Here is a 15,641-nt window from a genome sequence, read left to right as displayed (position 1 = left end):
GTTCAAATTCACCCAGTAGCTCCATGGGAGAAAAGATCTGCGGCAGTTTTACTCTGTCACATAAGGTCACTATGAGGTGAAAATCAACTTGATGGCACCTAATAATAGTGGCTAAGGCACTTGACTGCTAACCAGATGGCTGGTGGTTCAAACCCACCAGCCACTCCTCGGAAGGAAGATGGGGCAATCTACTTCTGTAGTGATACTGCCTCGGAAACCCAAGGAGGGGTCGCTATGAGTCGGGTCCGACTCAACGGCACATAACAACAACAACAACAATGACAACAACAAACTTGATTTTTCCCTTTTCCCCAACCAAAACCTAAACCAGCAGCAGCTCTCTGTGTGCATAATTACCTCAACATCCCTGTTACTCTGGGCTCAGCTTTGTTTTTCCTTCAAGGTTTTCCCATTTCCCTTTCTCCTTAGCGTAAGTATATTCAGTTACCCTCACATTGATGAAAAGCCCCCACAACTATGATCCTCTGACACTTTCTCCATCATCCCTAGGAAGCATGTGCAAAAGAGGCCCAATGTCTTGTTTGTTTCATAGCCAAGACTTTAGTCAGAAGACCTAGTACTTTTCTCAGGTTGGGAAGCACAGGTTGCCTTCTCACACCAGCTGACCAACCCCAGATAAAGGAGTCAGGAAAGCAATGATGATGATGCTGTAGGTAATAATTATACTTTTGCAGGGAAAATTTCAATTTACATTGAAATTATGGGGTATACTTTAGTGACCTTGAATTTTCTAACTTTCATGATTGTTCCAAATTATTCATGTCCCCACTAAAATGAAATGCTTTGAACTGAATTTAGCTCACCAAGTATACTCCAAGCAGTGAACAGTTAGGCAATGCTGTCACCTCCCTTGTTGTTCACACACCCTGAAATTTTGTTGGCTTTTTTGGTGACTGCATCACACTGTTGATACTTATAGAACTTATAGCAATCAAAAACACCAACGACATCTCCACAGTTGCCTGTCACGGAACAGCTGGTTAAGGACAATTAGCAAATGTCACTAGCAGTTTGTTAGAGTACTTACCCCAAAGCAGAAAGCTTCCCAAATCTCAGTAACCTAACACAACAAATGGTTATTTCTTGCCCACTGCACAGTCCAATGCAGTTGGATGACAGTCCCAGGCAGCTCTATTTAAAACTTTATCTTATTCTCTTGTGTGGCTCTGCTGACTTCTGGAGCCTCTTGTTCCTCCACCGAATCCACTCCATAGAGCAAAAAGAGAATGCCAGAAGGATTGCATAGGATGCTTCATGGCTAGACCTGGAGGTGAGCCCATCACTTCTACCTATGTTCTATTGATCTGGACCCAGTCACATGACCCCAACTTAACTGGAAAGGAGCCTGGGAAATGTATTCATCTTCCTTACCCAGCGATCATTTCCTCAGTCGCTGCTATGGTTGGCCCAAGCAAAGTACACTGGTATGGAAACCAGAAGACCTGGGTTTTGCCACTGACTTGCTGGGTGACTACCTTAGGCAAGTCATCATAACCACTTTGAGCTGTTTCTTCTTCCCTGTAAGGGAGCTAACAATGCTTGCTTATACCAGTATAAGTGAGTTGACATTATTATATATATATATATATATATATATATATATATGTACAAGCTAGTACAAGCAATAGTGGCCTGCACTGTTTTGTTTCGTTTTATTTAAAAAAAGATTATAAGAATCTATAATTTATTCAGTACATATTTTGAACACTTCTAATGAGTAGACATTAAACCTACTAGGAACAAGCTCTGATCTCTGGAGTGTGCATTCTGGGGGTGAAACTGACGATAAACAAGCTATGAAGAACTAACATGGTATTGCAATCTAAAGTGATTGAGGGAGTCAATGAAGGCCTCTCCAAGGAGGTGACAATTGAGCTGAGACTTAAATGATGAGGTGAAGTAAGACATGTGAATGTGAGGGAGAAGAGTACTCTAAAAGGAGGAACTGCGCAAAGGCACTGAGGTGGGAACCAGCTTGGAAAACTCCCTGAGCAGAAAAGGGACCAGCATGAGAGGGAAAGATTAGGTCAAAGAGGTAGTTAGGAACTAGATCATACAGGGTCTTAACCTCTTTGTGCCTCAGTTTCTTCACCTGTAAAATTGGGATATTACCATCTTCACAGGGTTGCTGTAAGGGGTCAAATGGAATAATATGTATAAAATGCCTATTAAAATGCCTGGCACCCAATATACACTTGATATGCACTACCTAAGTATTGTACTGTAGTTAAGGTGTGGATTTTATTCAAAGTGCAATGGGAAAGTTTTCAGCTTTGTTGTGGTAGTTACGTTATGATCGTTAAGTTGTGTGTCAACCTGGCTGGGCCTGTGTTCTGGTTACTTGGTGCCGCTCTAACAGGAATATGCCACAAATGGGATGGATTTAACAAATAGGAGTATAGTTTAGAGACTTTAAGTCTGAGTTCCAAGTGCCAGGCTCTAGGGGCTGGGTGAAAGCCCCTCAACCTTGGGCTTCAGCTCTGCCTCCTGCTCCCGGCCCACTGAAGCTAGAGGCTTTTCTTCACTCAGACAGCTACTGGCTGCTGAGGCTAAAGAGTCCAAGGTTGACAAGTAAAAAGGCATAGTCTTGATGTTATCAGACCATACAGCAGGCCATTAATCCAAGTCCATTGGAAGTCCTAAGGTCGGCAGAGCATGGCAGGCTGCTGAACAATGACTCAGTTACACACAGGGTTCAAGCATGCCATAAGCTAGAGACCATCCCCAAAGCTGTTTCTTATATACAGGAAGCAGACCACATCCCCAAAGCAGCTACTCAGCTGCTCCGATAGATTCCACCATGGAGTTAATTACCAATCTCACCATGGGGAATAATTACATTCAGCTGTCCAGCCTCTCAACCAGGCCCAGCCAAGTTGACACACAAACTTAATCACCACAGCCTGGTTTTGAGTGGCTGGGCAGCTGGATGTAGTTATTTCCCATGGTGAGATTAATAATCACCTCCATTGTGGAACCTACTGGAGCAGCTGAGCAGCTGCCTTAAGGCTGAAGTCTGCTTCCAGTATATAAGAAGACACTTTGAGAAAGATCTCTGGAGATTTTTGGCATGCTTGGACCATGCACATAGCTGAGTCTTCATTCAGCAGCCTGCTGTGTTTCCTGCTGATCTTGGAATTGTCTCTGGACTTGAGCAAGTGGCCTGCCAGGTTGTTTGGTAATCTTGAGACTGTGCCGTTTTTTTTACTTGTGGATCTTGGGTTTATCAGCCTCAGCAGCCAGCAGCTGCCTGAGTGAAGAGATGTCTCCAGCTTCAGTGGGCCGGGAGCAAGAGGCAGAGCTGAAGCCCAAGGTTGGGGAGCCTTCACCCAGACCCTAGAACTGGCACTTTGAACTTGGACTTCTAGCCTCCTAAACTGTAAGAGAAAAAACTCCTGTTTGTTAAAGCCCATCCACTTGTGATCTATCTGTTATAGCAGCCCTAGAGGTAACCCAAACAGTCCTGTAACCTGATCTCCACTGGTGTCCTTGAGCAGGGCTCGAGGTGGCTGGGGGTTTCCTCCCTCCCTCCAGACATCAAGGGGGTAAAGGTTTTTGGGTGAAAGCCCCAACAAAATATTGATCAAAACTTTACAAGTTATTTTTATTAATCAAAATACATATAAGATTCACTCTTCTGAAAAGAGGAGCATTTAAATATACACAGAAAATACACGAATCAGATCTGGTAACCTTCTGGAAATAGCGTAAAACGTGCACATAATTCACACGTGAATTTTTCTGGGTCATATTTGTGGGTAGGGTGGGAGGGAACATGGAACTGCAGTGCTTCTTGCCCTTTCTGTAAATAAAATGTGACCCGCATTTGAGAACACACTTTCCCAAAGGTCTCTCTGTGGAACATGGAAATCTCAGAAGAAGAAAAGAATGGATTTTCAAAAAACTCAGACGTGCTGCAGAAACAGATTTTCTAGCCCAAATTAGTAAATTATGTGAGAGAGAGAAGAGAAGCTACAGTCTCACAGAAGTATTACCATTTCTACAAAAATAATACTCCTCCACACAAAAGCTGGCCACATATTTGCATTTTGCTCTTAGAATCCTGAAAATGCAAAGCATCGGCTTAAAACACAGGTCCTCATTGGCTGGCAGGAGTCCTGGCAGGGAGAGGGTTGGCGTGTTTTCCTGTGATGGTCAGGACGTCTCCCGGGCTGTGGGTGAGCTGAGGTCATTGTTTTAGTGCTAGGCTTTGGCCCACACAGGACTTGGCTGTTGATAGGATGAAAATGGGAACTTGTAAAACTGTTTTTCTACAGACAGATAATGAATCCTTTGGTTAATGAACTCTCACAAGACAGTAGCTTTGTATGATTGCCACCAAAAAAAAAAAAAAGCATCTTAATGGAGTTTCTGCATTAAGTGTTAGCACTAAAGGAGATTTGAAATATAAAGTTACCAAACAGATATCCATTTTCTGTTTTTGTAAAGATTCACTAAGAAGAGGGAGCAACCTTGTGGAGCTCCGCTGTTAGATGAGATACGAGATATTCGAATGTAAGAGCTGGAGCCACCCAGTAAGTTCCTAGTCCATGGCTTGTGCTGGTGGTTTCATTTGTTGTTGTTGTTGTTATGTGCCGTCGAGTCAGCCCTGGTGGTTTCATTTAGTACCTGATAAATTTGGCCATTTAGTGAATATGTATTGTGTTAAACCTCTACTTGGGGTCACACACTATGCTAGCGGCTGGAGATGCAACTGTGAACAAAGCAGGAGAGATCCTTGCCTCCCAGAGCCCTATCTTTCAGGGAAAACATTGTGAGCAAGGAAGTAGGCTGCCTTTCCCATCCTCAGAGACGTGAAGGGTGGGCTGCTAGTTGGGCAGAGCCCATGTTAAAGGGGATGACCTGGAGGGGACATTGGTGTTCAGTGGTATCACCTTCTATATGAGAAACCCAGGTTTGATTCTCAGCCTCATGCATAGCTGCCACCTCAGTGGAGGATTGTGTGTCACTATGATGCTGAACAGGTCTCAGTGGAGCTTCCAGAATAAGACAGCCTAGGAAGAAAGACCTGGCAATCTACTTCCAAAATCTGCCAATGAAAATCCTATGGATTATAATGGTTGGATATCCCCTCAACCAATCAAAGAGTGCCTTCAGGAGGAAATGATCTGTAAACTCAGACCCTAAAGCGTAAGTATGAGAAGGGAAGAAGTAGGAAATATTCCAGGCACAAGGAATAACTTGGTAAGGCTTTGTGTGTTTTTATTTTTATTTCTCCCCCTTCTCTTCTTCCTCACCCAGAAAATTCAAGGTTACCCAGGTGGTAGACTGATATGTACAACATTATCCTGTTTTCATTAATTTTTAATACAAATATAAAAATTTAACTATGTATTTGGATTTTATATATAACTACATATATATATATAAATATATATATAACTATATATATGGAAACATATACAGGTATATAGAAGTATTGAGAATGACATTTAAGGGAAACTACTAAATTTGTGACAGTGGTTATTTCTGAGGATGGAGGAGATGGGTGACATCGGTACTAGGATAAGGACAACAGCTCTTGTGTTACATTGAAAATATTCATGGCAATATGCATCTCATTTGCAATAGAATTGCTCATGGCCTTGGGTGTAAGATGTCATTTGTCTCCGGTTACAGTAAACCCACAACTGATAAATCACCTTTGGATCCTTTTTACAAAAGAATCTTTGCCAAGGTTGTTAGGATCGACATACATTCATGATTGCACTGATGTAACCTAGTTTCTGTTGCTGATACTGTAGCTCCTTCTCAGTAAACCTTCAACGTTTTCTTTGCAATGTGACCAGGTAAAGATCTTTTTAACAGGAACTGTTTTAATCCATTGGGGATGAGTGTCCAAGGTTGTAGTCCATTTCAACAGCCTGACTACAGTAAAGAATCAATAAATAACTAAGTATTCTCAAGGAACTGAGGACCTATCAATGAACCTTGGCATAATTCTGCTACAAGTCTCTGCTACCCTATCTCCTTCCTTCTCTCAGTCATCTAAAGACTCCAGGAAACTCCTCCAGGAAATTCCCCCTCGTTCTTGCAAATTTTAGCTGCTGACTCACAGTCACTGGTTTCAGTATACTTGTCATAATTCAGAGTAATTTCAGTGGCCATGAGGATGAGCCTTTTAACACATGTTGGCTCTTCTCCAGTCCTCCTCTTCTTCAATGAGTTTGTCCTTCGTTGTACCTAAGTCACCCGCTCCTGTTGTCATGATCCCAGCCTTCACCACAATCTAGGTTGTTATCCTCCTCAATCCATTGTGCCCTTATTTCCATTCTACCCATCTTGTATTCCATGGTTCATCAGTATGGTCACTTCTTTGCCTACATCCTCTACTCTCTTGTCCCTCTCTCCCCACCCCACCCTTCCACCCCACACCTCCAACTCCTGCTCTGCATTTCCCCCAGGGAGCTGAGTGTGGCCAAGGAAAAACACAACCAGGTACCGAGAACTCACTTTTAATTCTTTTAGTTCAAGTGGGTGCTCAACAGTCCTGGCAATGCTACTACATTTCCCTAACCCTTTCATACATCCAGTCTCATAGATAACCATTTTACATTTTTTCTTTTCTCAAACTTCAAACTTCGCCATCCACGTTTGCTGCTGGTAACCTTGTTTCCTATTCACTAAGAAAATAGAAGCATCAGAAGAAAAACAGCAAACCTGTCACCCCCTCATCTAGTAATCTACCTGTATCTGATAATCTACCTGTATCTGACCACCCCCCCTCTGCAAGGAACCATCCACACTGATTCTTCCCAGCTGTGCCTTATATCAGATTCCCTCTTGCCTGCTCAAGGACCTCACTACAGCAATTCTCCATCTCTCTCACTTTATCAATTATGCCCTCTCCGTGGAATCACTCTCATAAGCATACCCAATTCCCTAATGTCTAAGGTGCTTGACTGCTAACCAGAAGGCTAGCGGTTCAAACCCACCAGCCACTCCTCAGAAGGTTGAGCAATCTATTTCCATAGCGATACTGCCTTGGAAACCCAAGGAGGGGTCACTATGAGTCAGGTCCAACTCAATGGTGCATAACAACAACAACAACAACAACTCCTTTTAAAAAAATAAAAATCCCTTGACCTCATGTCTCTCTCCAGCCATTGCTTTGTTACTTTGTTCATCTTTACTGCAAAACTCCTTGAAAGGCTTGTCTTTATTCATTATCATGGTTCTTCTCATCCTATTTTCTCTTGATCATTGCTGTAGCTCCACCAAAGCAGCTTTTGTTAAGGTCACCTGTGACCTGCTAAACCACCCTCTGTGTTGCTAAATCCAGTGGCCGTTTCTTGGTCCTCATTTCCCTTGACTCGGTAACAGCACTTGACTCAGTTGATCAGTCCTTGCTCCCTGACACACTTTCTGCATTTAGTTTCTGGACACCGAAGCTGTTTGGTTGCCTCCTACTTACTGACTCAGTCCCTGTTGCTGGTCACTTCAGCTCCCAGACTAATGACTTTAGAGTGTCCCAGGGCTTTACCCATAGACCACTTTCCTTTTTTTATCTATACTCATTTTGTGGGCAATCTCACCAAATCACATAGCATTAAATTACCATCTGTATAGAGTTTATCTATACATTTATATAAATAGTTTGTATCCATCCAAGAAATATTCAAATTGAATTACTTTAGTTTCATTTGTTTTCTTAGCCGGGAAGTTTTCAGGAATTCACGAGAGAGCTTACTTTTATTTAGGATTACAGATGTGGCATCACATTATGATAGCATTCTGATCATGGGATGAGTAGAGGTTACATGCAAAAACAAACAAACACCCAAGGAAGTTCTAAAATGGATATCTCAGTGAGAATTTTAAAAAATGAAATGGCATTTTCTGCTATCAGCTTCCTAGGCTGTGGCTTTGAAGCTTCTGGTATTCACATCATTAAGATAAGCTCTTAATGATAAATTGCACTGCTATCATGGCAAAGCCAAAAGATCCTCTCCTCTGGAACTGCTACATTACAGTTCCTACCATGGGTTGTGTATACATGTTTGAGACAAAAGGCAGATAGCACCAAAATACATGTTGTAGAAACAAATTCATGGCCCAAAACTCATTAACATGGGAAGCTTTATCAAAGTATTGGTTGATTCTTGAGTCAGAGGTAGTTAATTAAGATGAATATAAACCAACCTGAGTTTTGTTTGTCTTTTTCTAAAACCACTGACCTTTGTCAGATGAAACATTCTACAGAATCAAAGTTTTACACAATTCACTGGGGACCTTATCTAGTTGAAAGAGTGAAACAAAAATGATCAAGACTTTATGACTGAACAATTTGAATGAAAAAATTGAAAGATGGTGTGAACTAGGAAAGGAATGGGGAATCCTACCTCATACTCTTGTAGCTATTTTTAATAACTAGTGTGGAACCAAGGAGAGAATTGTATGGTGGAAACTGTGGTGGAAAAAGTCTTATGAGAAAGTGAAATTTATCTTTTTAATTATTAGCAGATTGTGTATCAAGGCCACCTAGTACATAAAATTTTTACCTGGAAAACAAACAGAAAAACTCAACGACTTTGAGAAGAAACTATTCAACACCCAATTCATTTAATTAGTACAGGTAGTTGATTGGGATTATTCAGGACCCAATGTGAATATCTGTAAATTAACTGCACAATTGCCAACTAACTCCTTCATTTTGAAATTCATAGAAACATTCTATGGAGTCCCTGGTTGGGGCAAACAGTGAAGCTCTGACTATTACCTGAAAGGTTGGCCATTTGAACCCACCCAGAGGTGCCTCAGAAGAAAGACCTGGCATTCAACTTCCAAAAGGTCACACATACTGGAAAACCCTATGGAACAGTTCTACTCTGCACACATGAGGTCACTATGAGTCAGAACAGACTCGACAGTAACTAACAGCAACAGCAGAAATATACTATACATTGATATTATCCTATTGTGAGAAACCACATTGCAAATGTTTCTTTGTTAAGCAATATCTCTGGATGCCACCATGTTTTAGAAATGTGCAAATATATGTGAAGTTGTGATCATTGTAATTGTTTCCTTGTCATTAATAAGACTGATCCAATATTTTGCAGTTGTATTGAGATAAACTCTTAAGGAATGAGGTTGATAAGTGGTAGAATTTGTCAAAAATGAATAGGTTCTGGAGTTTATTAGGAATGCAGTATGCCAGGAAACTTCTCCCAGCCCATTTCAGATTTGAGAAAGGAAAAAGCATCATCTTGAGCAGCATCCTTTCATATGTTCACTTGAGTAATTGCTTAGATGTGAAGTCCTGAGACATTGATTTTACAGTTGTCCAATTGGCCCTTTTCTTGGCAGGTTCCTGAAGGAAAGGTAGTCGTTCTTAATTTCCGATTCATAGACCTCGAGAGTGACAACCTTTGCCGCTACGACTTTGTGGATGTGTACAATGGCCATGCCAACAGCCAGCGCATTGGGCGCTTCTGTGGCACATTCCGGCCTGGAGCTCTTGTGTCCAATGGCAACAAGATGATGGTGCAGATGATTTCCGATGCCAATACAGCTGGAAATGGCTTCATGGCCATGTTCTCGGCCGCTGAACCAAATGAGAGAGGTATTGTTTCCAAAATGATGGCAATAATAATGGCTCACATTTAGTTAATGCCTATTATGTCTCAGGCACTATTCTAGGTACTCTTTATATATTTATTTCTTTAATTCTTTGCAAGCAAAGAACTAATGAACACCACCAAACCATCAAGAGATCATAAAAAAATCAGTTATTTTTTTTAGTCAATATACCTGTTCCGGTTACCTAGTGCTGCTCTGACAAGAATATATACCATAAATGGGATGACCTTAACAAACATGAGTTTATTCTCTTACGGTTTGGGAGGCTAGAAGTCTGAGTTCAAAGTGCCAGGCTCTAGGGGCTGGGTGAAAGCCCCTCAGCCTTGGGCTTCAGCTCTGCCTCCAGCTCCTGGCCCACTGAAGCTAGAGGCTTTTCTTCACTCAGACAGCTGCCAGCTGCTGAGGCTGACAAGTAAAAAGGCACAGTCCTGATATTATCAAATCACATGGCAGGCCATTAATTCAAGTCCATTGTAAGTCCCAAGGTCGGCAGAGCGTGGCAGACTGCTCAACAATGACACAGCTACATGCAGGGTTCAAGGTGCCATAAGCTAGAGACCATTCCCAAAGCTGCTGCTTATATGCAGGAAGCAGACCACATAGCCAAAGACAGCTACTCAGCTGCTTGTGGTAGATCCCACCATGGAGATGACTGTCAGTCTCATCATGGGGAATGCAAAAACGGCAAGGAGGTCACATGTTCCGACCTCCTCTAATCCTACAAGGGGAAGACAGGATTACCAGCCATAACCAAAGGCCTATTCCTACAAGGCCAGACATGCTGCCTCCCTCCAGCCCTTTCACCAACCGTTCCTCCCAAAGTACCCACCACCTCTCTCCTGGGTTCGATAATTCGCTGCAGTGGCCACACAGAACTCACAGATTATGAGGTTTATTAGGGAATCACCAGGCTACAATTCGAGTTCAGGAAAAATGCTAAATATCTCTCCCAGCCCACCGTCCCTCAGCCAACAGTCTCTCACAGTCTCTTTCCCAGCAGTGCTGGTCCCTCGGTGTCTCACTCAGTGATGCGTATCTCTTGCGTCTCTCTCCCAGCAACACGTATCTTAGGAGCCCGTGTCTCTTTCAGCAGCACGTCTTCCTCAACCAGCAGTCAGAGAGAGAGAGTTCTGCCTCTAGGAGGCCTCCTTTTTGAGCCCAGCAGGGTGGTCAAATTAGCCAATCATAGCATCAGAACTCTAAGCACCTGAAAGAGAGTGGGCACCTCCCAGAACATTGTATTGTTCCACTCTCAACAGAAATACTCCAGGTGGAAAACTTCAGCAATCAGGAGCTCCTCAGTTGCTCATAGAAAATCCCACCTTGGAATTTACAAAGACTTATGGGTAGAAAAGCCACACTAAGTAATTTACTACACTGCAGGGAATAACTACCACCAGCTTCCCAGCCATTCAATCAGGCCCCGCCAAGTTGACACACAAACTGAGCTACCACAATACCTTATTGTAAATATTCAAACATAGACATTCATGGAATAAAAATGTGAAGCTTACACATACATATACATACACGTACAGATGTACAGACACATCCCTCCATCCTCTTGTTCTCTTTCCAGAGGTAAGCATGGCTGGTGGTTTCCATTACCATTCACTGTGCACTTCCTTATATGTATATGGTTTTACAAGTAGCTTTGTTGTTGTTAAGTGGAATCATAATTCATATTGTTCCACAACTTGTTCTTTTCACTTAATATTACATCTTAGGATGATATCCTTATGTCAGCACATGTGAGCTGTGTTTGAAGCAAAAAAATAAAATGATATCAAGAGCCACAGAAGAAATCTTGGCTATTTAGCCAAGAGCTATATACCAAGCACTATCTTTTACATAGTGTGCTAAGAGAAGCTTAGAGTTTAAGATGTAGACTGTGTATGTTTATTTCTAATCAAACATATATTCATTTATTTAACCAACATTTACTGTGTGTCTCATATAAATAAAGCTTCCAAACTAATCACTGCCGTCAAGTCGGATCCAACTCATAGCAACCCCTCCTTGGGTTTCCGAGGCAGTATCACTACGGAAGTAGATTGCCCAACCTTCCTTCTGAGGAGTGGCTTGTGGGTTTGAACCGCCAACCTTCTGGTTAGCAGTCAAATGCCTTAGGCACTCTGCCACCAGAGCACCCCTCATAAATAAAGCACTGGGAGTTATAAAGCTAATTTGGAGTGATCCCTATCATCTAAGAAGATACTTCTTTCTTTCTCTTTATCAAAATAAGACATTCAGTTAAAAGTTTTCACTAAACTGACAGAAGAGGGTATGTTTGAATTAACTTATGTAAATCACTTCAAACTGCTAACACTGTTCATGAAATGCAGATGTACAAGCAGTCTCCATCTATACAAAACTACTAGATTATGGAAATGAAAATGAATATTAAAATTAAAATGTTTTGCCTGATGTTGATGCTAAGTCCATCCAGTCAATTCCAGTTCATAGCAACCACTAAATACAACAAAATACAATACTGTCTGGTTCTGTGCCATACTCACAATTGTTATAATTGAGCCTATTGTTGCAGCCACTTCATCAATCCATTTCATTGAGGGTCCTACTCTTTTTCACTGACCCTCTGCTTCCCCAAGCATGATGTCCCTGGGCTGTTCTGATAACATGTTCAAAGTAAGGAAGATTAAGTCTTGCCATCCTTGCTGCTAAGGAGCATTCTGGCTGACCTTCTTCCAAGACAGGTTTGCTCATTTTTCTGGCAGTCCATGGTATAATCAGTATTCTTCACCAACACCATACACTTCAGTTCCTCCTCCATCTTCCTTATTCATTGTCCAGCTTTCATGTGCATATGTGAGGTGATTGAGTATACCATGGCTTGGATCAGGCACACCTTAGTCCTCAAAAGTGACGTTTTTGCTTTTTAACACTTTAAAGAGGTCTTTTGCAGTAGATTTGCCCAATACAATATGTCATTTGATTTCTTAACTGTTACTGCTATTTGGATTGTGGATCCAAATGAAATTAAATCCTCCACAACTTCAGTCTTTTCTCCATTTATCATGATGATGTTTATTGGTCCAGTTGTGAGCATTTTTGTTTTCTTTATGTTGAGGTGTAATCTGTACTGAAGGCTAGAATCTTTGATCTTCATTAGTAAATGCTTCAAGTCATCTTCAACTTCAACAAGGAAGATTGTGCCATCTACATCTCACAGGTTGTTAATAAGTCTTCCTCCAATTCTCATCACACATTCTTCTTCATATAGTCTAACTTTTTGGATTATTTCTCACTATGAATAAATATGGTGAAAGGATACAACAAATGAGCACAATTAAGTGTTCTGAAATTCCCTTTCTTCTCAATGTTATCTATAATTTGTTATGATCCACACAGTTGAGTCTGTGCATTCTATAAAACACAGCTAAACATCTCTCTGATATTCTCTGCTCAGCCAAGATCCATTGGATAGCAATGATCTCTCTCATTCTTTTTCCATGTCCTCTTCTGAATCCAGCTTTAATTTCTGGCAGTTCCCTGTCTCTGTACTGCTGCAGCCGTTTTTGAATTGTCTTCAGCAATATTTTACTGAGTATAATATTAATGATACAGTTCCATAAATTATGCACTCTGTTGGAGCGTTTTTCTTTGGAATGGACACAAATAAAGATCTCTTCTAGTTCATTTGGCCAGGTAGCTATCTTCCGTGTTTCTTGCCGCAGACAAGTGAGCGCTTCCAGCTTTTCCTTTATTTGTTGAAACGTCTCAATGGGTATTCTGTCAATTCCTGGAGACTTTTTTTTTAACTTTTTTTTTTAATCATGATTTGGATGAAAGTTTACAGAGAAAATTGTTTTTTCTTTCAATTCATATACATTTTGTTTTGTGATATTGATTACAATCCTTACAATGTAACAACACTCCTCTCACTTCTTCCTGTGTTTATGTTTTCCATTTGTCCTTCTTTCCTTTCCTTTCATGCCTTCTGAGCTATATCTTTGGGCAAATGTGCCCTTTTGATCACCAGTGGTTTATTGTTCTGAGGGGCACGTACCACCCTGGTGTTAGTGTTAATCTTATAGGCCTATCTATCCTTTGCCTAAAAGTTGAGCCACGGTTCCAAGTTTGAATGGTGTCTAAGGGCTATAATCTTGGGGGTTCACTTTCAAACCAGTTAGCTTGGTCTTTTATGTTATTTTAAGTTTTATTCCACATTTTTCTTCCATTCTATCCAAGCCTCCTATTGCAATCTTTTTCAGAGTGGTCACCAGTGGTAACCAGCACCATCTAGTTCTTCTCAGGGTCAGGGAGGCTGTGGTTCATGTGGTCCATTAGTCCTTGGGCTCGTTGTTTCCTTGTAACTTTAATTTTCTTCATTTTTCTCCATATGGGGACAGACCAAGAGTTGCATCTTAGATGGCTGCTCATAAGTTTTTAAGATCCCAGTTGCTACTTACCAAAGTAGGGTGCAGAACAATATGGTCTTTAGCTGGGTTCTCTAGAAACACAAAACCAGTGAAGCTCATGTGTATGCATACATATGGGCGGGGGGATTTCTCTCAAGGAAATGACTCATTCAGTTGCAGAGGCTCGCAAGTCCCAAGTTCATTAGTCACACATCAAGCTGGAGATTTCTCTTGACTCACACAGCTGTAGGGGCTGACAAACCCAAGATCGGCAGGCAGTATGGCAGACTGCTGGCTTCATTGGATGAGGGATCCAAGATCGTTAGGTAACTTAGCAGATCATTGGTTCACAGTGTGCAAAGGCAACAATCTCAGCATTAGCAGGCAATATGGCCACTTGTTCACGTCTAGAAACTGGAGATGATGATGAGGTAGATGCAGGATCAATATCTAGCAGAAAGCCAGAGAATTTTCCCAGGATGTCATATTTATATTGGAAGGAGGCTGCACCTCTGAGGAAACTCCTTTTCAACTGATTGGCTGCTCATAGCACATTTCATCATGGAGATGATTGTATTATACTACATCTCTTCATGGGTAATGACTACATCAAAACTGCTAAACCACTCAGAATCATGGTCCAACCAAGTTGACATATACCCTTAACTATTACACCCCACCCCTTGTCAACTTGGCACTCATACACATCTTCTTAAACCACATAAAATCTTTAAATAAAGATAATTATGAAGTCATACTTACGCCTAATATAATACAGCTAATACATTAGCTGGCCAACCAAAAACACATTAGCCCTATTTATATCTTATATTTTGAAACTGAAGAAAGTAAAAATATTTGATGCACACATACAAGGAAGAAATACTCATAACAATCACAGTATTCATTTCTGCAACTGGTCACATAGTCGTAGCTGGTATTTAGAACTACCTTCTTCCATCACTTATTCCATATTCCCCTTGCCCTCAGCAAGCACCTCAGCTGGTCATTGTTCTTTGTCTGGTGGGGTGACCCCAACCTTCATTCCTGAAGGGCTTGGGCCACTAGTAGTCATATCAGAATTGGGTTGCTGTAGGCATTTGACCGCTAACCAGAAGGCTGGTGGTTCAAACCCACCAGCCACTCCTCAGAAGGAAGATTGGGCAATCTACTTCCATAGTGATACCGCCTCAGAAACCCAAGGAGGGGTAGCTATGAGTCAGAGCCAACTTGACAGCCATGATTTGTGTGTGTGTGTGTTGAGTTTTCCATTGACTTTAATCACAGGGCATGGAAGTACTAATAAATATCCTAAGGAATCTCCTGTATTCCAGACATATTCTTCTTTTCTTCCATTATGTAATATCAATCTGATTTCCCCTTGGTAATCAAGATCAACCACACCACACAATACAGAACTCCCTTCTTTGCTTTGATCCAGAAGCATAAGGATTCTAAAGTGGCTGGGTGGCATTCTTAACTTCCAGTTCAGTGGAATCAGTATTGTTTCTCCAGGCAATGTTCCTTCCTTTGGGACTATGACCTCCAGATCTGCAGAGCACAGAGTTGCGGAGACAGAAAGCAAAAATTTTTTGAGTGGGTGACTGGGGATAACAGTGAGCAGTGCCACTCCCC

At 41.5% G+C, this 15,641-nt stretch overlaps 1 protein-coding gene across 1 annotated transcript in view; it reads left to right on the top strand.

Annotated features, from left to right (window-relative positions):
* The window catches only part of PCOLCE2 (procollagen C-endopeptidase enhancer 2), an 82,163-nt gene that overhangs the window by 34,559 nt on the left and 31,963 nt on the right, over positions 1–15,641 (top strand). The window contains exon 3 of the mRNA XM_007952885.2: positions 9,352–9,607. Coding sequence (XP_007951076.1) covers positions 9,352–9,607 — 256 coding nt within the window. The remainder of the gene's footprint in view (positions 1–9,351; positions 9,608–15,641) is intronic.

This window comes from Orycteropus afer, unplaced genomic scaffold, assembly GCF_000298275.1.
Source record: "Orycteropus afer afer isolate SDZICR_OR568_19922 unplaced genomic scaffold, OryAfe1.0 scaffold00363, whole genome shotgun sequence".
Taxonomy (NCBI): domain Eukaryota; kingdom Metazoa; phylum Chordata; class Mammalia; order Tubulidentata; family Orycteropodidae; genus Orycteropus; species Orycteropus afer.
Note: the sequence above shows the minus strand (reverse complement) of the source record. Positions and strands in the feature narration are given on the sequence as shown.